Genomic DNA, 26,416 nt, shown 5'->3' with positions numbered 1-26,416 from the left:
GATATTTCTTAATTTCTTTCTTTTTACTTTTTTGATTATGTGTGTATTGTTAGGCATTACACCAAATGCTACTTCTTGGATTTGTTCATTCAACACCATGTTCATTCAACACCATAGTACCCTCCAAGCTCGTCATCAAGCTCGAGACCCTGGGTCTCGACCCCGCCCTGTGCAACTGGGTACTGGACATCCTGACGGGCCGCCCCCAGGTGGTGAGGGTAGGCAACAACATCTCCACCCCGCTGATCCTCAACACTGGGGCCCCACAAGGGTGCGTTCTGAGCCCTCTCCTGTACTCCCTGTTCACCCACGACTGCGTGGCCACGCACCCCTCCAACTCAATCATCAAGTTTGCGGACGACACAACAGTGGTAGGCTTGATTACCAACAACGACGAGACGGCCTACAGGGGCCCTAGGAGTGTGGTGTCAGGAAAATAACCTCACACTCAACGTCAACAAAACTAAGGTGTTTGTGGACTTCAGGAAACAGCAGAGGGAACACCCCCCTATCCACATCGATGGAACAGTAGTGGAGAGGGTAGCAAGTTTTAAGTTCCTCGGAATACACATCACAGACAAACTGAATTGGTCCACTCACACAGACAGCATCGTGAAGAAGGCGCAGCAGCGCCTCTTCAACCTCAGGAGGCTGAAGAAATTCAGCTTGTCACCAAAAGCACTCACAAACTTCTACAGATGCATAATCGAGAGCATCCTGGCGGGCTGTATCACCGCCTGGTACGGCAACTGCTCCGCCCACAACCGGTTGTATAAGGCTCTCCAGAGGGTAGTGAGGTCTGCACAACGCATCACCGGGGGCAAACTACCTGCCCTCCAGGACACCTACACCACCTGATGTTATAGGAATGCCATAAAGATCATCAAGGACAACAACCACCCGAGCCACTGCCTGTTCTCCCCGCTATCATCCAGAAGGCGAGGTCAGTACAGGTGCATCAAAGCTGGGACCGAGAGACTGAAAAACAGCTTCTATCTCAAGGCCATCAGACTGTTAAACAGCCACCACTAACATTGAGTGGCTGCTGCCAACACACTGACACTGACACTGACTCAACTCCAGCCACTTTAATAATGGGAATTGATGGGAAATGATGTAAAATATATCACTAGCCACTTTAAACAATGCTACCTTATATAATGTTACATACCCTACATTATTCATCTCATATGCATGCGTATATACTGTACTCTATATCATCTTGTGCATCCTTATGTAATACATGTATCACTAGCCACTTTAACTATGCCACTTTGTTTACATACTCATCTCATATGTATATACTGTACTCGATACCATCTACTGTATCTTGCCTATGCTGCTCTGTACCATCACTCATTCATATATCTTTATGTACATATTCTTTATCCCCTTACACTGTGTATAAGACAGTAGTTTTGGAATTGTTAGTTAGATTACTTGTTGGTTAGTACTGCATTGTCGGAACTAGAAGCACAAGCATTTCGCTACACTCGCATTAACATCTGCTAACCATGTGTATGTGACAAATACAATTTGATTTGATTTGATCAATACGTGAGAGGCCCCCAATGGATATGTTTTTTCTAAATATATTTTTATTGTCCTGGAGCATACCCTTAAATAACTTTTATTTTTGTCTGAGGATTATCATTAAAATGTGAGAAAAAAAAGTATTGTGGACGAGCTTTGCGCTAGAAAAATAAACACAATGCCCCTGGAAAAATTGGTTTCTGAAAAGCTCCAAAAATAAATTGGTTTTTAACCTTGACAGCAAAAATGCCATTTAATATTTGAAGGGGATGAAGCAGGAAAGCAAAGAGCAAAAGGCTAAGCTAGAGCAGAGTCAATCAAAAATAAAGGTCAGAGAATACTATTTTTGGAAGCTAAACTGCAGGTAGAAGAAAGTAGCTCGAAAGCAGCAAGAGACAGCTTGTGAAAAAATTTAACATGAGTGAAATAATTGTAACTGTGTGAGCTGAGTGCCGTTAGGAGAATAAGATGCTTTTCTCTAATCCGCTGTCATTTTATCCCTCTGCCACAAAATTGGGCGGTTTTGGTCCCTTTTTTGTCATCTGAAAACTGTAATATGTCACTCTTTTAGGAAAAGGGAACCGTTGTCTGGTTGGCCTAAACAGTGAGCTGAGTATTGTTCGCTGTGCACACCCCAGAGGAGAATCCGTCATGATTAGTCACCACAGCCAGTCTGATTGCAGTCATCACTCATCTACCCAATGGAAACCTTGGGATGCATTAACCACCCCTAAACATATCATACACGTAGCAACAGACAGGGATGGTTTTGGTTTGTTTATCCGTTTTGTTTGAGGTGGAGGGGTAGGGTGGTGATGACGTTCATGTTGGTATGTCTCAATTACCTTCATACAGTATAGCCATCTATCTGAGGCAAATGCGAGTTTAGGATGATGTAATAAGAAATGAAGCACTGCACCCGCAAGATACAATGCTAGGGAAAGGATGTGGATGCTGATACAATGCCTGCATTCCAATTGGTTTTAATGTCCTCCTTACCTTGTAGACGGCCATACTTTATATAAGTTAGGTGGTATTGTGAACATCTGTTCTGTTAGGAACCGCATTGTATATGAAATAACAGTACATTATGCACAGTACATTCAGCTTTCTTTGCCTACCTGTATATTGGTTTCTAAGAAGTGTTGCTATGTTTAATACCTTTCAAAGGTCAAAGAAATCCAGATTATTTTGGGGACATTTTCCATTACTTGCATTGGGCAAAGCCAAAAGCTGTGTTTGCAGATTGTGCTGAATTTTAGGAGGACTGTGGTGGCTTAGTAAAGAAATGCTGAGGTTCAAACATCTAGGTGTTGGTTGCATGGCTGCCAGTTTGAGGTGTCTCTGGAGAATTAGCCCTCTGTTGGTTGTCACAACAGATCCATGTCCAGCAATAGCTGGACATGCAATGCCACATATGCACTACTACCCTTTTCAACCCTACTGGCCAGTCAACAGCTTTTAGCTGTTGCAGCAGAGAAACAAGAATAGTTGATTTCTCTCTATACAGTGACTGAAACCTTTACAAACTGTCAATTTAAGTTTGTCAAGCTTGTGGATACTAAAATATGCACTATGCATTTCAATCCACCCCACAAATCATAGGCAGCTATTGCTTGATGCTATACATTATGTTCATTCAAAATAGTGGTATATTGAGCTGATGTTGACAGCTTGATGCAGGATAATGAAGATCCACAGAGAACAAGGTCTGAAGTGTTATATGGTCATTACTAGAAACTTGTGATTACTCTGGTCACTCTAACTCATCAGCATAAAACAGTCATATGTATTATAGTGGTATTAGAATGGCTTCAATATAGTGCCTTTATACATTTTAGATAACTGCTTTATATCCTTTCCCATAAATAACCATGTTAAATCTACACATTGGGCTTCCAAGGGAGAATGAGGGTGTCAATTTATTCAAAAATAATTTATGTTGCTTGAAATGAGCCAAATCTCGCTCATCACCTCATTGTTACATTGTTTTCATTGGGTTAATTGGATTTTGCATTTTAACGTCTTTTTTTTTTTTTTTTTTTTACATCTCAGTCACAGATAGGGGACTAATTGTATACTGATGAAAAATATAAATGCAACATGTAAAGTGTTGCTCCCATGTTTCATGAGCATGAAATTCATGAAATTGTCCTCACAACCGCAGACCACATGTAACCACACCAGCCCAGGACTTCCACATCTGGCTTCTTCACCTGCGGGATCGTCTTTTGTCACCAAACACAATTTCATAGATGTCTCAAGTTTTGAGGGAGCGTGCAATTGGCATGCTGACTGCAAGAATGCCCACCAGAGCTGGAGCCAGAAAATTGAATGCTAATTTCTCTACCATAAGCCACCTCCAATTTTGTTTTAGAGAATTTGGCAGTAAGTCCAACCATCCTCACAAACGCAGACCACATGTAACCACGCCAGCCCAGGACTTCCACATCTGGCTTCTTCACCTGCGGGATCGTCTGAGACCAGTCACCCAGACAGCTGATGAAACTGTAGGTTTCAACAAACTATCAGAAACCTTCTGCGCACTCGTTGTCCTCACCAGGGTCTTGACCTGACTGCAGTTCGGCATTGTAATTGACTTCGGTGGGCAAATATTCCTCTTCGATGTTCACTGGCATGCTGGAAAGTGTGCTATTCACAGATTAAGCACGTTTTCAACTGTACCGGGCAGATGGCGTCGTGTGGGCTTGCGGTTTGCTGATGTCAATGTTGTGAACAGAGTGCACCATGATGGCCAGTGGGGTTATAGTATGGGCAGGCATACGTTACAGACAACGAATACATTGCATTTTATTTATGGCAATTTCAATGCAGAGAGATAGCGTGACGAGATCCTGAGGCCCATTGTTGTGCCATTCATCTGCCGCTATCACCTCATGTTTCAGCATGATAATGTACAGACCCATGTCGCAACGATCTGTACACAATTCCTAGAAGCTGAAAATGTCCCAGAAAATGATGCTCTGGCTCGAAGTATACAACAGTGTGTTCCAGTTCCAGCCAATATCCAGCAACTTCGGACAGTCATTGAAGAGGAGTGGGACAACATTCCACAGGCCACAATCAACAGCCTGATCAACTCTATGCAAAGGAGACGTGTCGCGCTGCATGGGGCAAATGGTGGTCACACCAGATACTGACTGGTTTTCTCATCCACATGCCTACCTTTTTTTTTAAAGGTATCTGTGACCAACAGATGCATATCTGTATTTCCAGTCATGTGAAATCCATAGATCCATAGATTTGAATTTATATCAATTGACTGATTTCCTCATATGAACTGTAACTGAGTAAAATCTTAGAACATAAACTGAACACTACAAAACAATAAACGTGAAACGAACGAAACCGAAATAGTACCGTGTGGCAACAAACATACACACGGAAAACAAACACCCACAACTCAAAAGTGAAACCCAGGCTACCTAAGTATGATTCTCAATCAGAGACAACTAACGACACCTGCCTCTGACTGAGAACCATACTAGGCTGAACTCAAAACCCCAACATAGAAAAACACACATATAGACTGCCCACCCCAACTCACACCCTGACCATACTAAATAAAGACAAAACAAAGGAAATAAAGGTCAGAACGTGACATCCATTCCTTGTTAAAGCCTGTTTTCATGCATCATGCAGCCTGATTAATTTTGGACCTCCATGCAATAAATTAAAATCCTATTTAAGAGTAATACAGAATCTCGTCTGTTTGGTCTTTATGAAATAAGAGAGAAGCAATCTCACTCTCTCCGCAAACAATTATTTATCTGCAGACTGTGGGTGGGGAACATTACCGACAAACAAGAGCGAGGAGTGCTTTTAAACACAAGGCTATAGTTTCTATTTCCTCTGGATGTTTCTTACATACATAACTGCTAATAACTCATTATTTTGATCATGTTACACTGTTATCTGCCTCCCAGCACAGTTTGTTACAGGAGACCATTTTATTTCCCCCTGTTTTGATCGGAAATGTAATATTGTATGTGACAGGTCAAATTTTTGACACCATACCCTGCTCACCCACTCTACCATTAGGTTCCTCCCTCACACCTTAATTTGTTATGCTACTTTGTACAGAAACACATTCATGCATATTTTCATCCTAACTCTCAACCTAAAGGTATCTAATTTCTCTGCTTCTTACACAGGACCAGTACTGCATAGTACATTCATGGCATCTTAATTTCTCTCCATACCTTGAATATACTGTACATGAGGAATTCTTCTTGAGGCACATGTTAATCGTCTAAAATTTGACACATTATAATAAAATTCAAATGTTCATTCTGAAACAATGTTTATATGACTTCAAGTACAGGCATTTATATATGACTGATTGCAATTATTGATAGTAATAATTGTGAGGGTTCGTGACCAGCCGGAGGAAGATGGCACGACAGCACCCTCCTCAGTGTAAAGCCAATTAGTACATACCTGGGCCCAATAATTGGCTTTGTGTCGCCCTTTATATAGGTGTGCCAGGAAAAGAGCTCGGGGGGATTGGGTGTAGACACAAGGACCTGTGAGGACGTTGGACTGTCCTACCTCAGAGAACACTTCTTCATCTGATGCACCATGACTCTATGTTAAACAAGGCAGTCTATAGATAGAGGGAAGCGTTCTCCCTGTAAATATTGATGTTTAGATGATAGTCTAAAGACAAGGGAAGCCGTTTGTTGTTTTGTGTTCCCTTTTTGACCACAGCCTTTTGGTCAGCTACTAAGTGTATGTTTCTTTGTTTTTTTTACGCTGTTTCAGCTTTGGACCCTACCTTGTCCAGGACTTAATTTGTCGGGCGAAAGAAAACACGTTTAAGGACAATGCAAAAGAAAAGGAACCACAACCACTGTTAATTTCATACCTCCCGCCTGTGTTAGGGTGTTTCGGACTAGCTGATTGGTCAAATAATGTTGATGCTGGGGGATTCACACAGCAAGAGAGAACAGATCGTAATCCCCTCCTTATCTCCTCATTATATATATATGCCATTTAGTACAGCAGAAGAACCCATTTGGAGAAGATCTCAAAGGACATTTCAATTACATCCCAGCGTCTCAATGCTATTTGTTTTGTTTGCTCTCCCACACTTCATTGTTTTTTGATTAGCCAACAGTTGTCAGTTGTTACAGTGGGGACTAGCAGGAATAGGTCTATAGGTCGTTATTACTCAGTATATTACAGACGGGCCTGTCACAACAGCCCAGTCACAAAGAGGGAGCCGAGTGGGGACATTATTTGTGTGGAGTTAACTGACAGTGTCCCCAAAGAAGAGTGCAGCCAGCAATAAGAAATGGAACTCTAATTTGTGTTCTGTTACAGTCTGCCCTTTACAACCAATGACTGTAGGATGGGAGCTCTGACAACAGAATAATTAAGAAAACATTGCCATTCTAAAACAAGCACCTGTAACATGTCTAGCTCCAGTAGAATCAACTGGCATTAAACAATTGTATTTGGTTAATTGTAACTGCCTTTGGCTTGCAAGAAAATATTCATCTGTATCCATCTTTGTTTTATTTCAGACATCTTAGGTTATTTAGAAGATTGTTTGTCAGTTCCATTGAAAGGTGCTTGAAATCCAAGTAAATCTTGTAACACCTTAATTGTTTTACCAATAGTTCTAAATTCTTAGACATTGTCTCATATTTACATGTATAATTTATCCTGTTAATGAGTACTACACACAGGGCTTTATTTGAAAAAACCTTGGCGTTGGCAGGAGCATTACAGGTTCTAGGTTGGGGGGGTTTCTGAAATATTTTTGCTATTTTCACAGCCTGAATTATGGGCGCAGTAGCTGGCGGTGGTGCAAAAGGGCTGGGTTTTGATGAATAAACAGGTCGTGTGTTTTGAGGGATCAGGAAAAGAGGGTAGGCTATCAGCTGATCATTGATGTTTATGACTGATGTAAATCTGGTAGTTAGCAATGGCAAATGCTCCTTTAAATAGTGACAATTAGTTTTGCAACAGTCTAGCAGTCTAGCACCTGATTAGTTTCCTGATTTCCATATGGCTGAGTTTTTTCCTTCTACACAGTTTTGTTCTAACAGGCTGAGTAGGCTGCTAAGATTCAGTGATACGGGGACAGTGTAATGAAAGTTAGTTATTCGACCTTGCCAAGGCTTTCGACTCTGTCAATCATCATATTCTTATCGGCAGACTCAGTAGCCTCGGTTTTTCGGATGACTGCCTTGCCTGGTTCACCAATTACTTTGCAGACAGAGTTCAGTGTGTCAAATCGGAGGGCATGCTGTCCGGTCCTCTGGCAGTCTCTATGGGGTGCCACAGGGTTAAATTCTCGGGCCGACTCTTTTCTCTGTATATATCAATGATGTTGCTCTTGCTGCGGGCGATTCCCTGATCCATCTCTACGCAGACGACACCATTCTATACACTTTCGGCCCGTCATTGGACACTGTGCTATCATCTCTCTGTAGCACAGTTGGTAGAGCATGGCGCTTGTAACGCCAGGGTAGTGGGTTCGATTCCCGGGACCACCCATACGTAGAATGTATGCACACATGACTGTAAGTCGCTTTGGATAAAAGCGTCTGCTAAATGGCATATATTATTATTATTATTAGCCTCCAAACGAGCTTCAATGCCATACAACACTCCTTCCGTGGCCTCCAACTGCTCTTAAACGCTAGTAAAACCAAATGCATGCTTTTCAACCGATCGCTGCCTGCACCCGCATGCCCGACTAGCATCACCACCCTGGATGGTTCCGACCTTGAATATGTGGACACCTATAAGTACCTAGGTGTCTGGCTAGACTGCAAACTCTCCTTCCAGACTCATATCAAACATCTCCAATCGAAAATCAAATCAAGAGTCGGCTTTCTATTCCGCAACAAAGCCTCCTTCACTCACGCTGCCAAGCTTACCCTAGTAAAACTGACTATCCTACCGATCCTCGACTTCGGCGATGTCATCTACAAAATTGCTTCCAACACTCTACTCAGCAAACTGGAGGCAGTTTATCACAGTGCCATCCGTTTTGTCACTAAAGCACCTTATACTACCCACCACTGCGACTTGTATGCTCTAGTCGGCTGGCCCTCGCTACATACTCGTCGCCAGACCCACTGGCTCCAGGTCATCTACAAGGCCATGCTAGGTAAAGCTCCGCCTTATCTCAGTTCACTGGTCACGATGGCAATACCCATCCGTAGCACGCGCTCCAGCAGGTGTATCTCACTGATCATCCCTAAAGCCAACACCTCATTCGGCCGCCTTTCGTTCCAGTACTCTGCTGCCTGTGACTGGAACGAATTGCAAAAATCACTGAAGTTGGAGACTTATCTCCCTCACCAACTTCAAACATCAGCTATCTGAGCAGCTAACTGATCGCTGCAGCTGTACATAGTCGATTGGTAAATAGCCCACCCATGTTCACCTACTTCATCCCCACAGTTTTTATTTATTTACTTTTCTGCTCTTTTGCACACCAATATCTCTACCTGTACATGATCATCTGATCATTTATCACTCCAGTGTTAATCTGCAATATTGTAATTATTCGCCTACCTCCTCATGCCTTTTGCACACATTGTATATAGACTCCCCTTTTTTTTCTTTTTTTTCTACTGTGTTATTGACTTGTTAATTGTTTACTCCATGTGTAACTCTGTGTTGTCTGTTCACACTGCTATGCTTTATCTTGGCCAGGTCGCAGTTGCAAATGAGAACTTGTTCTCAACTAGCCTACCTGGTTAAATAAAGGTGAAATAAAAAAATAAAAAAAATGAGCCTAAAGTGATTACAGCAGTTTTACTGACACAGCAAAGCAGAGTATTATTGAAATAGTGGTAAGACATAATAGAAAAGGATACTTCCATACACCACTCACTCACCCGAGAGGATGAAAGCAGCACAGGGTCAACTGTGCTGGAGCAGGTTCGGGGTTAAGTGCCTTACTCAAGGGCACAACGGCAATATGTGGCTTTGGTTGCCTGCTCACTCCCGCCAGAGACAGGAGAGCTGTAAGATGTGAGCACTGTGTCATGTCCGGCTCTGCGGGCGTTATGGAAGGCAGATCATGAAGAAGGACCAATAATGGAGAGATCATCACTAATGCCATGGACCAGACAAAACAGCAAATGGAATTGAAAGCCTAGTTCCTTTCTGCTCTTTCCATAGACCACATTTGAAGAGTGGATGAGGAGGAGTGAGGGTGGCCTTCAGAATGGATGCACAACAAGGCCCTGTCTAAAACTAACATTCAAGGTTTTCCTTTTTTGGTGGCGAGGGGCTGTTAGTCATTGTTGTCATCCACTGGTGGTTCTGTATGACGGCAGAGCCATAGACCTTGACCTGCGCAGAGCGAGAGAGCTCTTTTGTTTACGTAGCTTACCGTCAAGGACACTAACAGTGAGTCATAACTAGCTAAAGTACAAAAGAACAGTGGTGGTGTGTGTGTTTCTGTTTGACAGACAAAGAGAGAGAGGGAATGGGAAAAAGAAGAACGATAGAATGCGAGAAGTGTACATTATTCCTTTACCATGGAGATTTGTATTCTTACAAATACTGTTTCATCAATGTTTATGAGCACATATGAATATGCTGTGATATGAATAAACTCTCATCTGGGTATCTTGTTAAACATGTTTGTCTCTGGACACACTCTTCCTACAATCTAAGTACACATAAATATTGAAGCCTATATTTTGCTGGAGGTATAGTGTGGCTGAAAGTCTTTTTTGACTGGAAAGGCCAGTAGTGCATCTGAAGTCCTTCTTCAAGTATCCAAGTTTGAAGATACCGAGAGGACGACTCTGTATCCAACCCATCCCTCTCCTGGCGGCCTGAAGGCAATGATTCATTGCCTATGATTTTAAAGGATTAGGGTAACTTGATTAAACACATTATCCTCAACAAATTTTTACTTGAGATACCCACCCCCCCTCTCTCTAATACACACACAATACAGACTAGCCAGTCTTTTCTTCATCATCCAAGGACTTCACGACCAGTCATATTTGATCAGAGATTGGAATGGTACATGGCTTTTACACAGTTCTCTCTGCCACACTCCCCCACACTCTCTGGCTCACTAACTATCCTACTGATGTAACTCTCCTCATTGGTGTTAATCATCATCCCAGATGAGGCTTCTGTGGGGTAGCTGGGTGTCTGTGGTAATGTGTGTTGACACCGCTGGATTTTGGTAGGTGTCACAAAGGTGTGAAAGGAGAAAGAATGGAAACTGGACTAGAGTGTACTAAAAAGGAGCAGCCTTGCCCACTGACTCATACAGTACACGTACACAAACAAGCACACAAACAAGCACATACACACACACAGACACACATACAACTAAACAGACAGTTAGGCACTGTTACATGCATAAGAGGACACAAAAGATGTGCTTATTATAACACTGCAGAGATGCACAAACCAGAGTTAAAGGCATACTTCGGGATTCTGGCCTTTATCTACTTCCCCAGAGTCAGATGAACTTGTGGATACCATTTTTATGTGTCTGCATGCAGTTTGAAGGAATTTGCGCAATGAGCAGATACTATAGACTTCCAGTCATTGTGCCAACGCTACAGCAGTTAGCATTAGCTCACAAAACTACCTCTAACTGCCTTCATATTGGACACAGAGACATACAAATGGTATCGACGAGTACATCTGACTCTGAGAAAGTAGAAAAGGGCCATGCTGTTTAGAGTGGCAGTGGATCGCCAACACATGCTTTACCCTGCTGTGAAAGAGAAACCTGCTGAAAAGTGTACAAATGGATTCTGCTCTGTCCACTGAAAAATCCCCAAGCGATTCGTTAACTATTTCCTCTCTCCAAGGATTGGAACATGTCCAGAGATCCTGTCCAAAGATCCTTTCCAAGAGTATGGTGTCTTTAGGTAGTCACAGTGCTGTAAGGGCCCTATTCAATCAATATGGCTGACGTTCAGCATATGTAGGTCTGTAAATGTAAGCTTCCGATGCCTATTACCACCCTCAATCCAGACTTGGGTCTCGATTAAAAATGTCAGCCCTATAGCACGATTGAAATATAAAGGCAATGTTCCCACATTCGCGGAGACTGCATTCATGGTAAACGCTGCATATGTCAGCACAATTGGAAATTAACTTTAAATGTAAATCGCACTATAGAACAGAATTTACAGCCATACGGATTGAATTAAGCTCTAAATCTGGTTGGATAAGGTTGGTGAGAGACATCAGATATCGATACTGCTAAGCACTAGAGAAGGATGGAGGTGTGGTGTCAGTGTCTCCATGGCCTGGCAGGAGAGTGAGCAGAGCAAGTCTGTAATGAGGAGAGTGCACAAGGTGCCAACACCTCACTGAACCCATCGACCCAGAGCTCTGCTGGAGAGGCAACTGGGAGAGGAAGAGTGCGAGATGGGGAGGATGGAAAGGGGGAGGGAGAAAGAACGATGGCGAGGAGAAAGACAGATTGAGAGGGAGAAAGAGAGATGGAGAAGGAGAAAGAAAGATTGGGAGGTTGGGAGGGAGATAAAGAGAGACCACACATTGGCACCGGACATATGGTAGCTCATCAAACTGGAGGTGGTGGGTTTGGAAGTAGGGGGGTAATGGGGGTGATAGAGGAAATCAGTGCTTGTAATACGTTATTAACCACTCCATGAGTTCTTAAGAAATATAATGGACCTTAATAGAAAAGTTTGCTTGGCCATTAAACTTGTAAGGACAGACAGCAAAAAAGCTTGGTAGAATGTGTTTTTTGATTGCAAGACAACTTAGCCAACAACATTGTCATCATACATTATACCATAGACACAACCAAAATGCTTTGCAAAGATGTTATTAATCAGTACCACATTAAACTTGCTAGATCAGTATCATAGAACCCAACACTTCCCCAACACCACCAACCAACACACTTACAAAACCTGATTGCCTGTATGATTAATTAATTGGCTACACCTTGTGAGAGTGTGAGACCTCTTGTGAGACAATGGTTCACATCGATTGTGAATAAAGAGGTACAGGTATGTTGTTATTAACTTTACTCTGTCACCAATCCAATTACTACAGGAACAAACACAGTTAAAGCTCCTCCAGTGTGTTCTCCTTAATTGTCTTCATTGCGTTGGGTCCTGCACTGTCAAACACACAGCATCACCCAAATGCATCACAGAGATACCAGCACAGTGTTCACATTTAATTAATTGTGTCCTCTTTGTGTTTCTGTAAAAGTAAACCCATTCTAACTCCTCTCCTTTTCCTTAGCTCCGCAAAGAGCCAATGTGAATAAGTATAATATACTTAATCAAATCCTTAAAGCAGGAAATTATTATTATTATTTTTTTAAACCTTTATTTAACTAGGCAAGTCAGTTAAGAACAAATTCTTATTTTCAATGACGGCCTAGGAACAGTGGGTTAACTGCCTGTTCAGGGGCAGAATGACAGATTTGTATCTTGTCAGCTCAGGGGTTTGAACTTGCAACCTTCCGGTTACTAGTCCAGCGCTCTAACCACTAGGCTACCCTGCCATCGCCATTTGAATAACTAAAAATAAATGAAATAGCAAAGTCTAATGACAATGACCAAATAATCTATCTAGCCCTTCTTCAAAGTCTGTTCCCGGGAAGACACATGCCCACACGTGTGTGGCTGATCGAGCTGGCCCTAGGTGTGAATAAAGAGAAGGATTGGGCCCCCGGGGTGTGGGAAAGAGTACCATGTCTCTTTTCTCACTCCCATCACTGAGTGAAACCAAAGTAAATGAGAGAAGGAGCTGAAGCGAGGCACTGCCTGGGCTGACTGGGCGAGAGAAACCAAGCAGACAGTGCTAGCAGCATGGAAGGACACCAAGAAGGTGCTGGAGTAGAAACATGAGGAAGAGAGCTAGATGGAGAGAAAGAGCTCTGTAGGAGGTGGTTGTAAGCCGTGCGGAGAGAAAGAGAAAATCTATTTAATGACTTTTCATTAAGTGCAAAATGCCAGGGGGGTCTGATTCTGCTCATGTTTGGAGCCTCCGTCCCTGACTTTTTATTATGTCCTTTGATGACAGCGCCAGTGTTAGTTGTGGTTCTGAAAGCACCCATGCTGACATTTGAGCCCACCTACCCAAAGGCCACAGCACCTTTCAAGTGGAACAATGGGCTCTCTATTACTGTAGCCCAGATAATTAACTGCACAGCCATGGAGAAGGTACCCCACTATGTCTCACTCGGACCAAGTTGCACAAAGAGGAAAGCTCAGTTTTCTGAGACTTTAGAGAGTATCGCCAGGCCTGCTAATGCCAATCCCTTAGCTCAATGGCCACCCTCTGATCCCAAATGTAATTCTCTAATACTGATACTCAGATCAAATTGTTCTCCCATGGAATAGCCTCTGTCTGCAGCTTGCTGTCTGTCTTCCAGTAGACTAAGTTCTCAAACTCTGCCTTTGTCCCTGATCGAGCATTAGCTGTCTTCAATACTTCAACCAGTTATTATGAACACTTCTGACTTGAGAATATGGGATCTGGTCCAGACAACATCAGTATGCCAATTACAACGTCTCCAAAGCTGCCCTATACGCATGTTAGGATGGAGTGAGTGTACAGGCCTAATGAATGCCATTACGGAGGAGCTACTGTGCCGAGGACCTTGGTGACAGGAAGCTATGGAGGGGCAAAGTGGCTTATAGGATGGGTATTAACACCTAATGGACAGCCCATAGCAGGTTCCAAGAAGCCTCAATGTCAATATTAGAGCTTAATAGACGTCATTGGTGGCTATGTGAGACATTAATAGCAAGATTAGCATGAAGAAGAGCATTGTACATTGGAGAAAAATTACCAGGCTTCCTATTTCTCATTAAACACAAATAGAGTTGGAGGGCGTGCGGGCTATGGACCATTACCCTTAATAAGCCCTTATGGGGAGAAAGGGTACCATTAGCCATGGCTGGGATGACGTCAAAGCATTAATGCCCCTGGGGGAAGCAACCCAACCCTAGGGGCACAGCAGCCTTCACTTAGTCAGACTCCTTTTTCTCCTGCCAAGGTTTATTCGCAATAGAGAAAGGGAAGAGGAAGCAGCCATGTTTCACTGATGTCACAGTACGGGGGTTTGTAATGTAGCTGAAGCTGTAATCCACCTTCAAACATATCTGCCTCCCTCTCTGTCTGGAAACAGCACCCCACTAACGTCATCTGATTTCTGATCTCTATTGTTGAGAGCGGATGTGGAGGAGGAAGTAGCAGCAGTAGCAGTATTGTCACCACGCCATAGTTACCACTGCAGCCCATCTCATTTAGGGATGGTTGTGACACCCCCATACTGTGATGGCACTTAGTTTTGAGTCATCACTTCCACATTAAAGGGAGAGTTAGCCTTCCTCTTGGCATGCTGTGAATAGACACACCAGGAGACCAGGGCAGTGTGGGCACACGGGAACCTTCCAGATGGATGATGTATTTTTAATGGTGCTCACTAATGAGCGGTTGGTTATGATGTGACGGAGACAGACAGTAGACAGACAGTAGGCCGCCTTTCATCGAGTATGACGCCCTGTTTGTGTAATGGGAGAGGAGGAGACATTTCTACACGCATTGAGACCAATTTGAAGTCATTGAAAGGGAAAGGGAAAGAAGCCCACCTGCTTATGATTAAACTAATTATTGGATAGTGTTAGGATCATGTTTCTTGCAGTATTCGTCTGGACATTTCTTTGAATCCTGATGCGGGAAGCAACAAAAAGCAAACTTGAATCGATCTGCATGTGTCATGTGTCAACAAAGCATGATCGCATTGAATTTGTATTTATTTTGTTTTATTTAACCATTATTTAACTGGTCGAGTCATTTAAGAACACATTCTAATTCACAATTAAAAAATATATATTATTTCACCTTTATTTAACCAGGTAGGCCAGCTGAGAACAAGTTCTCATTTACAACTGCGACCTGGCCAAGATAAAGCAAAGCAGTGCGACACAAATAACAACACAGAGTTACACATGGAATAAACAAACGTACAGTCAATAACACAATAGAAAAAATCTATATACAATGTGTGCAAATGAGGTAAGATTAGGGAGGTAAGGCAATAAATATGCTGTAGTGGCGAAGTAATTACAATTAGCAATTAAACACTGGAGTGATAGATGTGCAGAAGAGGAATGTGCAAGTAGAGATACTGGGGTGCAAAGGAGCAAAAAAACAGATAACAATATGGGGTTGAGATAGTTGGATGGGCTATTTACAGATGGGCTATGTACAGGTGCAATTATCTGTGAGCTGCTCTGAGAGCTGATGTTTAAAGTTAGTGAGGGAGATATGAGTCTCCAGCTTCAGTGAATTTTGCAATTTGTTCCAGTCATTGGCAGCAGAGAACTGGTAGGAAAGGCGGACAAAGAGGAATAGGCTTTGTGGGTGACCAGTGAAATATACCTGCTGGAGTGCATGCTACAGGTGGGTGCTGCTATGGTGACCAGTGAGCTGAGTTACCTAGCAAATACTTATAGATGACCTGGGGACGAATATGAAGCGAGGGCCAGCCAACGAGAGCATACAGGTCGCAGGGGTGGGTAGTATATGGGGTTTTGGTGACAAAACGGGTGGCACTGTGATAGACTACATCCAATTTGCACACTGAACTCTGTCTGAGAAGTAGTTGGTGAACCAGACGAGGCAGTCATTTGAGAAACCAAAGCTGTTGAGTCTGCCAATAAGAATGTGGTGATTGACAGAGTCGAAAGCCTTGGTCAGGTCAATGAATACGGCTGTAAAGTATTGTCTTTTATCGATGGCGGTTATGATATCGTTTAGGACATTAAGCGCGGCTGAGGTGCACCCATGACCAGGTCAGAAACCATATTGCATAGGGGAGAAAGTACGGTGGGATTCGAAATGGTCGGTGATCTGTTTGTTAACTTGGCTTTCGAAGTCTTTAGAAAGGCAGGGCAGGATGGCTATAGGTCTATAATAGTTTGGGTCTCGAGTGTCTCCCCCTTTGAAGAGGGGGATGACCGCGGCAGCTTTCCAATCTTTAGAGATGATACGAAAGAGAGGTTGAACAGGCTAGTAATAGGGGTTGCAACAATTGCGGCAGATCATTTTAGAAAGAGAGGGTCCAGATTGTCAAGCCCAGCTGATTTGTAGGGGTCCAGATTTTGCAACTCTTTCAGAACATCAACAATTTGAATTTGGGTGAAGGAGAAATGGGGGAGGTTTGGGCAAGTTTCTGTGGGGGGTGCAGAGCTGTTGACCGGGGTAGGGATAGCCAGGTGGAAAGCATGGCCAGCCAAAGAGAAATGCTTATTGAAATTATAAATTATAGTGGATTTATCGGTGGTGACAGTGTTTCCTAGCCTCAGTGCAATGGGCAGCTGGGAGGAGGTGCTCTTATTCTCCATGGAGAATCGGATTGGAGAATCGCTTCTTAAATTGGGGCTACAGCGTTCAGGTCCTGAAAGATGCTGGTATAAGGGCTGGATTTACTTGGCAGAGAGAACTTGTTGCGAAGGGTGCCTCGTGATGCATCGGAGAGAGTGTATTTTGTTACAAAATACAGCACTGAAGCAGAGAGCATTAAAAGAATCATAAAAAATAATTGGAGAATCATCCAAAGTGATACGCTACTACGCCAAGTCTTTCCTGAGCCACCAGTCATAAGCTTTAAGAGATGTCCTACCCTAAATGACAAATTAGTCCACAGTTATCTTCCGGGTGACTCTCAAAAAACTTGGCTTGACCACAAACCCAAGGGCTCTTTTAAATGTAACCATTGCAACCATTGCAGTAAGAAGAAGTATTTTGTTGACACAGCTTCCAAAATGGAGTATTACATCAAGCATTCCATTAACTGCAAAACCACTCATGTCATCTATAGATTGGAATGCCCACAGTGGAAGGTGTTCTACATTGGACGGACAAAGAGACGCCTTCAAGACCGCTTAGCGGAACACAAGTATGCCATACGGGTAGGCAATGAAGACTACCCCATGGCAAGGCACTACAAGTCCCTACACCATGACAACCCTGCCTCCCTACATGCTATGGGTATTGATCATATTCCGGCCTCTATTAGAAAAGGGGACCATTTTAAACAGTTAAACCAAAGGGAAAGTTTTTGGATTTACAAACTACGGACCACTAAATACCCTGGTTTAAATGAAGATATGGATTTCTCACCCTTCCTGTAGGGTCGTGATGGGTCCATTTTCTGTCATCTAGTGGACATTTTGCTCAATTGCCCTCAGCTATGGTTAGACTGTTGTTGTTCATGTTTTGCTGTGTTCTAGTGTACTATGGAATATATAGCTTTTTTTATTCTTGACACTTCTCCCAGTCATATTTAAGGTTAGAACTACCTTTTAGTGTTCTGATACTTCTAGTTTGGAGTTGTATTTTTATGATAACATAGCTACAGTATTTCACCTTTTAATGTGTATGGTGTTGCTTACTAGGTGTGTCCAATCAATTGTGTAACAACTACGTCTTCCAATTAGGGCTAATTAGGGCTGAAAAGCTGTTAAAAAGAGGACTTTGTATTCCTTTTTTTTGTACTCCCTAGCGAAGGCCATGCAGCCGAAATGTGTCGGTTTAAAAAAAAAAAAAAAACTTTGTTTCTATTGAACATGCCATACTAATAAAGGCATTTTAATCAATTATATGAAGAGTGCCTTGGTCCTCCTTTCTTTTTGATGACCAATTTACCCCTTTTACCAAAGAGCACCTTCTATCTACCATAATTTACTATTGTGTACCTTAGTAGCGCTTCCCGTCCTCCTCTTTCTACTAACAATGTCTTGACTTGTCTAGACTTTGGAGATGACACAGGTGTAAGCATGTGAGTTGCCTGTCTCGTAACACATTTGTGCGGGTGTGGCTGAGTCTGTGTCCTGAGAAAGTGAAGGTGACTGTGAGGCCCTAGGTGTTGACTGTTCTTTTGGTGTGACTTTACTCAACAGTAACTGATCTATGTGCCTTTTCCAGATGACGTCCTCTGCCGTGTGGACAGTGTAGGACAAGACCAGCCTGAGCAATGACTGTAGCAGCAACCCACTTTGGTCCTTTGAGGTACTTCCTAGCTAAGATAGTTTCTCCAAGATTGAAAGTTCTGTCCTTTGCTCTCAGTTGCTTCTCCTGTTGACGTCTCCTGTGCATTCTGCAGTTTGAGTTTGTCTAAACTTGTGTGTAGCTCTCTCTTCATGATTAGGGATACAGGTAAAGCCTTGGTGGTTTTGTGTGGTGTGTTCCTGTAGAATAGCAGGAAGCTGTTCAAGCATTGGTGCAGTGTCCCTTAACTCCGAGACGCTTGGTCTGTACAAACCTCTCCGCTAGCCCGTTGGTAGAAGGATGATACGGTGCAGACCTGTGTTTGTATGCCATTCACCTGTAGGAATGTGGCCATTTCTTGGGACACTAGCTGCAGTCTTCGCTGCAGTAATAGAACTCATAATGGCAACCTCAAGCCATTTGCTATGAGCATCCACAACCACGAGAAACATTCGGTCTTCAAATAGACCTGTGAAGTTGACTTGTATACGTTGCCACACCTCCTCCAGCCAATCTCACGGATAAAGAGGTGCAAGTTGACGTACGTTGTGAACCTTCAGACATGAGGAAAGTGTTTTCTCTTTCTCCTCAATGCTTCCATCCAATCCAGGCCACCAGAAGTAGGTTTGTGCAATTTCCTTAACACAAACCCTCCCACAATGACCTGAGTGTAGCTATTGCAACACTTCTTTCCTCAGTGAAGGCGGAATGACAACTCTCTTCCCCCACAGCAGACAACCACACTGTGCTGACAACTCAGTTTTCCAAAAGGTTTCAGTTCTGAAGGATCTCTAGAGGCTTTACCTTTGATGATAATGTCCATCACTTGATACCACCGGGTCATTTCCGGGTTGACTCTCACTTTTGTTGAAGTGACTGGTGTGTTTTCATTTTCCACTTGTCTGAAGTAGATGTCAACTTGGTGTGAATCTGGCTTGACCACAGGTATTATTATAGTGTTAACTGGGAAAGTCCAGCTGATTTGCAGTGCAGTTCTGTCTTGCGGTACTTGATGTTGAAGGTGTGTGCTGACAACAACAATGCCCACCTTTGCATTCTGCTTGCAGCAAGTGACGGATTTCCAGTATGCGGTCCAAAGATGCTCGCCACAAACGATGATCTGTAAGATCACCGTGCACTTCCTCCCATACAGATAATGTTGACATTTATGCACTCCAAAAAAGATGCCTAGGGCTTTTTGTTCTATCTGTCCTTAGTTACTTTCTACTTTGTTCAATGTCCTCGATGCACCGGAAGGCATGATATAGGACACGACTGCTCCCACAACATATGGACTAGCATCACAAGTTAGTTGGATGGGCAATAATGGTTCAAAGTGTGTCAATACCTCAGATTTCAGTAGTTCACGAATGGTTTCTCAGTACATTTCCATGTTTTGTTTTGACAAAGCATTCGAGGCAGCGGCATCAGCTTAATTGTTAAGCTCGGGATAAAGTGTCTGTAGAAATTCAGTAACCCTAGGAAAGAATGTAAATGGCTCACGTTCTAAGAAGCTGGGGCAGCCATGATTGCCTTGTGAAGGCCTGTAGCATCAATGACATGTGAGGTATTCAACCGAAGATTGGAAGAATGCACATTTGTCCTTACAAACTTGTAGTCCTTCAGTCTCTAAGGTTGGATTCAAATTTTGGAATAGTCCACTTCGTCCTTCCCAGTAACAAGGATGTCATCCATTTAGCATTGTACTCCTGGCAATACTCAAAATCTAGTCCATTGCCTTCTAGAAAGGTACTGGCGCACATGTGATTCCAAATGGTAGACGACAGTACCTGAAGAGTCCCTTGTCTGTCACGATGGTCAGAAGTTCCTCTGACTATTCTTCCACGTGCAGCTGCAGGTAGGCTTGACAAAGGTAGATTTAGCTGAACTTTTGACTGCCAGCCATCAAAAAAGTTGCAGATTTGTGGTAGTGGATACTGCACAGCGGACAACACAAGGTTAACTGTAACTTTAAAGTCTATACACATCATGATTCCACAATCCTTCTTAAGAACTGGTATGGTGGGTGTTGGCCATTCAACCACACTGACCGGCTCCAGTACTTTGTTCTTGACTAAAGAGTCCAAGTCAGCCTTGACTTTTGGTCTGATAGCATAAGGTATCATAAGGTGCTTTCAGAAACTTTGATTTACTGTCTGGTTTAATGCTAAGTTTCATTGTAATGTATTTCATGATCTCCATGAAATACTCCTCTGTAATGTTTCTTTAAGACGGCATGTAGGCCTGTCTCTCCATGTGTCATTGTATGCACTGATGGCCAGTCCAGTTTGATTTTCTCCAGCCACGATGGTCCCAGTAGTGCTGAATAAGTCTCCTTTCACGATATAGAGTGGCAGCTTTTCAGTTTGTCTGTTTAACTGAACTGCGACATCAGTAATGCCTCTCAAAGCGAGAGATTCACCTGTGTACGTCTTTAACACCATGTGTGCTGGCTGAAGTGGAAGGTGTTTAGTGTCTTTTTGTAGACTGTGTCTGACACCAGGGACAGCTGCCTGTGTCACTCTCCCTACGCAACGACTGCCCCTCTAGTAACGGAGAGACATAGTAGCCGTGCAGCCATCCAGCAACAGTCAGTATATTCAGTGTGACTTCCTCTTCTGATGAGTCACTCATCTCTGTGTTTTCTTGCTCAAATGCGTGAGCATCTATTTATCCTTCATTGGTACTGTCTTTTTTCTTGTTTTCAGTCTTTGACGTTTTCTCTGAGCTCTCTTTGTTTCTGCAGGCTCGCTCGATGTGACCCTGTGGTAACAGGCTTGGCAATCCATGTCCTTACACCAAGTTTAGGCACAAAATGTTGTGAAAGGATCCAGGAACCCAAATGACTTGCATGTATCCCATCTTTTTTATAATAGGAGCGTTGTTTCCAGAAGATATCAAAATGTTGAATAAATGTTACACCCACAGAGCTGCAATAGTAACGTAGCCAGGCATAGAGGGTTTAAAGTCTGCTGAAATGTTAAATGTCACGATTTAGGGAGGGCGGGAGGAAATAGTGACCCAATCAGTTCTTTAAAATCCATCTTCAGCTGTTCTGAGCTGCCCTTCATAATGTCATTGAATCCCACATGAACTATGATAGACTCAATTTCCTGATGCTGGTTTAAATGGTTTGGGATCAGCTTATTGATGTATTGAGTCAATACTATGTAGAGGCACCTTTGACAGCAATTACAGCTGTGATTACAGTCTTTCTGGGTAAGTCTAAGCTTTCCACACCTGGATTGTACATTTGCCCATTTTTCGTTTCACAATATTTCAAGCTCAAATTGGTTGTTGATCATTGCTAGACAACCATTTTTAGGTCTTGCCATAGATTGTCAACTTGGCCACTCAGAAACATTTCACTGTCTTCTTGGTAAGCACCTCCAGTGTAGATTTGGCCATGTATTATAGGGTATTGTCCTGCTGAAAGGTGAATTCATCTCCTACTGTCTGGTGGAAAGCAGACTAAACCAGGGTATCCTCTAGGATTTTGCCTGTTCTTAGACGGAATAGAGCAATTTTTTTTATCCTGGAAAACTCCCCAGTCCTTAAAAATTCAAAGCATACCCATAACATGATGCAGCCACTACTATGCTTGAAAATATGGAGATTGGTACTCAGTAACATAATGTGTTGCATTGGATTTTCCCCAAACATAATGCAGTCTTGAAGGAGTTCCCACATATGCTGAGCACTTATTGGATGCAGTTCCTTAACTCTGCGGTCCAACTCATCCCAAACCATCTCAATTGGGTTGAGGTCGGGTGATTGCCAGGTCATCATCTGATGCAGCAGGTCATCACTCTCCTTCTTTGTCAAATAGCCCTTACACAGCCTGAAGGTGTGTTGAGTCATTATCCTGTTGAAAAACAAATGATAGGGGAAGGGAAACCCAGGGGAAGGGAAAACCAGGTGGGATGGCGCATCGCTGCAGAATGTGTAGTGATGCCTCTTGCACTGAGAATGTGGTAGCCATGTGGTAGCCATGCTGGTTAAGTGTGCCTTGAATTCTAAATAAATCAGACAGTGTCACCAGCAAAGCACCCCCACACCTCCTCCATGCTTCATGGTGTGAACCACACATGCAGAGATCATCTGTTCACCTACTCTGCGTTTGGAACCAAAAATGTAAAAATTGACTCATCAGACCAAAGGACAGATTTCCACCAGTCTAATGTCCATTGCTCATGTTTCTTGGCTCAAGCAAGTCTCTTCTTCTTATTGGTGTCCTTCAGTAGTTGTTTCTTCGCAGCAAATCGACCATGAAGGCCTGATTAATGCAGTCAGTCTCCTCTGAACAGTTGATGTTGACATGTGTTTGTTACATAAACTCTGAAGCATTTATTTGGGCTGCAATCTGAGGTGCAGTTAACTCTACTGAACTTATTTGAACTGCTCTTGCCATAATATGGACTTGGTCTTTTACCAAATAGGTCTAGCTTCTGTATACCACCCCTATCTTGTCACAACATAACTGATTGGCTCAAATGCATTAAGGAAAGAAATTCCACAAATTAACTTTTAATTTAAATGCATTCCAGGTGATTACCTCATGAAGCTGGTTGAGAGAATGCTAAGAGTGTACAAAGCTGTCATCAAGGCAAAGGGTGGCAACTTTGAAGAACCTCAAATATATTTTGATTTGTTTAAAACAATGCTGGTAACTGCATGATTCCATATATGTTATTTCATAGTTTTGATATCTTCACTGTTATTATACAATGTAGAAAACAGTAAACATAAAGAAAAACCCTTGAATGAGTAGGTGTGAACAAACTTTTGACTGGTACTGTAAACAACATTCACTCCCTAAATGATACATCATTTGCAAGTGGGAGCTCTTACAGTATAAATTACTCTTCCTCGCCATCTTGTGGCTGCTCATAGTGGTACAGTATATTGACTTCCATTTCACCGGTAGTTCAAACAGAATTTGACATTATTTTGTATTAATTAGCATAATTTCAATACTGTTTACTCATTCAATTATGATGCAAAGCAATATGTAGGAGACGTATTACTGTTTCATATATTATACAGTACATATGAAAATAATCAACTATTCATAAATATGTATATACATTTTAGCTGCTCTTTTAAAATTTCACAGAGCGAAACCCACAAATTACATAAATACCGTTTTTTGGTCTTTACCATATCTAGAAAAATGAATCATATTATTCCCTGACTGAAGCCCAAACAGTGACAATAAAACCTCAGAAGTTTGGCCTTGAGATTTTAACAATAAAGATGTTTGAATTGAAATGGCTTGCATGATAAGCTTTCATACTTGATTTCTAATTTGATCTGTGGTCTTTGCAGATTTAAAGACTATAATGATTTTTTTTAAAGATGCAAAAAAACAAGTTGATGTCAGTGAAATTCATAAAAGGCTGCTGCATCTCCTCAGCACCATTGAATTACCTGTGTCCAACCAGGACAGATTAAATGACACTGCCATCAATCTGGAGACTGTCTCAACCCCTGCATTTTACAAAAATGTTTTCAACCCCCATTAAAAGCACCATAGTTAAATAAAGGTTACATTTAAAATAAGTCAGTTAAGAACAAATTCTTATTTACAATGACGGCCTACCCCGGCCAAACCCGGACGACGCTGTGCCAATTGTGCCCTGCCCTATGGGACTCCCAATCACGGCCAGATGATACAGCATGGAATTGAACCAGAGACTGTAGTGATGCCTCTTGTGCATTAGACCGCTGCGCCACTCGGGAGCCCATCTTAAAAAGTAAATTATAAGTATTCATGTTTGTTTTTGTAAAATTACTCATTGTTAAACATTATAACCCCTCATAGAAAAATGTGGTCTGCAACATCGTCATTGGAGCTGGGCCACATCAGCAGAACTGGAATAGAAAACAAATTAATATTAGTAAATTAATAGATTATTTATGTCTGTGGACCATTGTTATGCCTCCAGACACCACTGTATGTGCTGGGCTAGCGTTATGTATTTTAATGGGCTTTATCTGAACTGGTGAGGGAAATGTCTCACCTTCCAGCGGTTCCCGCACTCGTTGCAAAAAACAAAAGTGGTCATAGGCTCATCAGCACTGCGGGTCTGCATCTACACACACACACACACACACAGTTAATACGAAGGCAGCTTTCATTCAACAGCACAGGCTGTCTCCACTGTGTAAAATGTAACTGGAACAGGTAGAGCGTACAATATAAAACTGTATGTAGAGCATATGTATGTTTTCAGTGCAGTGTGTATCTGTTTAAGTAAAATATAGTATATACCTTGTAATATGCAGAATATGGTATGTTTACCTGGTTGTAGGTGCAGTTATTTTTGCTGCACTGAAACAGATCATAAATGGTACCGCTGGTTTTGGACAGCTGGTGTTCCCTAATGGCCTCCTTAGTCAGATTGTTCCTCAGCTGCTTCAGCTCATCACTAGCCATCTCCTAGATAGAGAGAGACAGAGAGACAGAGAGAGAGACAGAGAGACAGAGAGAGAGAGAGACAGACAGACAGACAGACGAAATCTCTGAGGGAAATGTGTCTACTCAAATGTTTTGGTAGGTGCTTGACTTTCTTGACTCTCTCTCATTGATACAACATCTTCGGAATATGTTAGAGGCAGGGATGGGTCATGGGTTGATATGGCAGAAGTTTACAGTACCTCAGCAGACATGATGGCGAAGCGTCTCAGCTTGATGCCTCCAGCCAGGACGTTCCTCCGCAGCCCAGGGTTTTTGGGGTCCTTCAGGTTGCTGATGCGGCTCCGCACCCTGTTTTTATACTTCATATCTGTGGCTCCCATCTCCTTGTAAATATGTGCAGCGGAGGACAGTTAAGGAAGCTTTCATCACCACCTGGTTGAAATATCTAACGGTGACAATCGAAGATCAAACAAATATAAAATGTGTTATATTCAAAGCCAAGAGAGCAAATGGCAGCTCTGCAAACACACTGCAAACTGAAACCAACCCAAATTGGTAAAATACTTCAGAACCACATGCAGATTTAAAAGGATATGATCTTCAATCTCTGCTGCCATCGAGTCACAGTTTGTCCCAAATTCTTTGAAGTTATCTGAGGAGAGGAACATGGTGAGACTTGGTCTGCGGTTGTGAGGCCAGTTGGATGTATTGCCAAATTATCTAAAATGAACATTCAATTATCTGGCAACATCTCTGGTGGACATTCCTGCAGTCAGCATGCCAATTGCACGCTCCCTCAAAACGTAGACATCTGTAGTATTGTGTCGTGTGACAAAACTGCACATTTTAGAGTGGCCATCTACGCCCCCAGCACAAGGTGCACCTGTGTAATGATCATGCTGTTTAATCAGCTTCTTGATATGCAACACGTCAGGAGGAAGGATTATCTTGGCAAAGGACAAATGCTCACTTGTGTACACAATTTAAGGGAAATAAGCTTTTTGTGTGTATGGAAAAATTCTGGGATCTTTTATTTCAGCTCATGAAACATGGGACCAACTCTATACATGTTGCGTTCTTATTTTTGTTTGGTATATTTTTGGAATCTTTTAATCCACTACATCCCTAAAGAAACTAAAATACTTTTAATTCCCATACATTTTCCCTGGTAGCCAAAAGCACTCGTTACATTTCGAATGCTCAGGTAGGACAGAATGATGGTCCAATTCACACACATGGAATGCATTGTCATCCCTACTGCCTCTGATCTGGCTAACTAACTAAACACAAATACTGCATTTGTAAATGATGTCTGAGTGTTTGAGTGTGCCCCAGTCTGTCTGTAAAAAAATAAATAATCTAATAGCATTTACTTTTACTTAAGTATGACAATTGAGTACTTTTCCCACTCCTTTTCACTTATGTTGATTTCATATTGATGTCATG

The 26,416-nt window shown here is 42.4% G+C and overlaps 2 protein-coding genes across 2 annotated transcripts in view; one reads left to right on the top strand and one right to left on the bottom strand.

The window, feature by feature from the left end:
• Positions 1 to 26,416, top strand: part of LOC127915127 (uncharacterized) — a 1,101,500-nt gene that overhangs the window by 22,783 nt on the left and 1,052,301 nt on the right. The gene's annotated exons all lie outside the window — the stretch shown is intronic.
• LOC118366518 (transcription elongation factor A protein 3-like) lies at positions 23,081 to 25,395 on the bottom strand. The gene is made up of 4 exons (XM_035749135.2): positions 25,210 to 25,395; positions 24,854 to 24,991; positions 24,573 to 24,644; positions 23,081 to 24,423 (listed from the first exon to the last, which is right to left on the bottom strand). The coding sequence occupies exons 1-4, from the start codon at positions 25,348 to 25,350 to the stop codon at positions 24,415 to 24,417; spliced, it is 360 nt and encodes a 119-aa protein (XP_035605028.1). The 5' UTR covers positions 25,351 to 25,395; the 3' UTR covers positions 23,081 to 24,414.

This window comes from Oncorhynchus keta, chromosome 34 (genome assembly GCF_023373465.1).
Source record: "Oncorhynchus keta strain PuntledgeMale-10-30-2019 chromosome 34, Oket_V2, whole genome shotgun sequence".
NCBI classification, from domain to species: Eukaryota; Metazoa; Chordata; class Actinopteri; order Salmoniformes; family Salmonidae; genus Oncorhynchus; species Oncorhynchus keta.
This window is presented reverse-complemented; position numbering and strand designations above follow the sequence as displayed.

Bases quoted from the DNA above. Each gene is read 5' to 3' on its own strand.
- LOC118366518 (XM_035749135.2), bottom strand. From the start codon at position 25,350: ATGGGAGCCACAGATATGAAGTATAAAAACAGGGTGCGGAGCCGCATC. The intron at 24,992-25,209 runs GTACTGTAAACT...CTCTCTATCTAG, and splicing joins TCGCCATCATGTCTGCTGAG to GAGATGGCTAGTGATGAGCT. The intron at 24,645-24,853 runs GTAAACATACCA...GTGTGTGTGTAG, and splicing joins ATAACTGCACCTACAACCAG to ATGCAGACCCGCAGTGCTGA.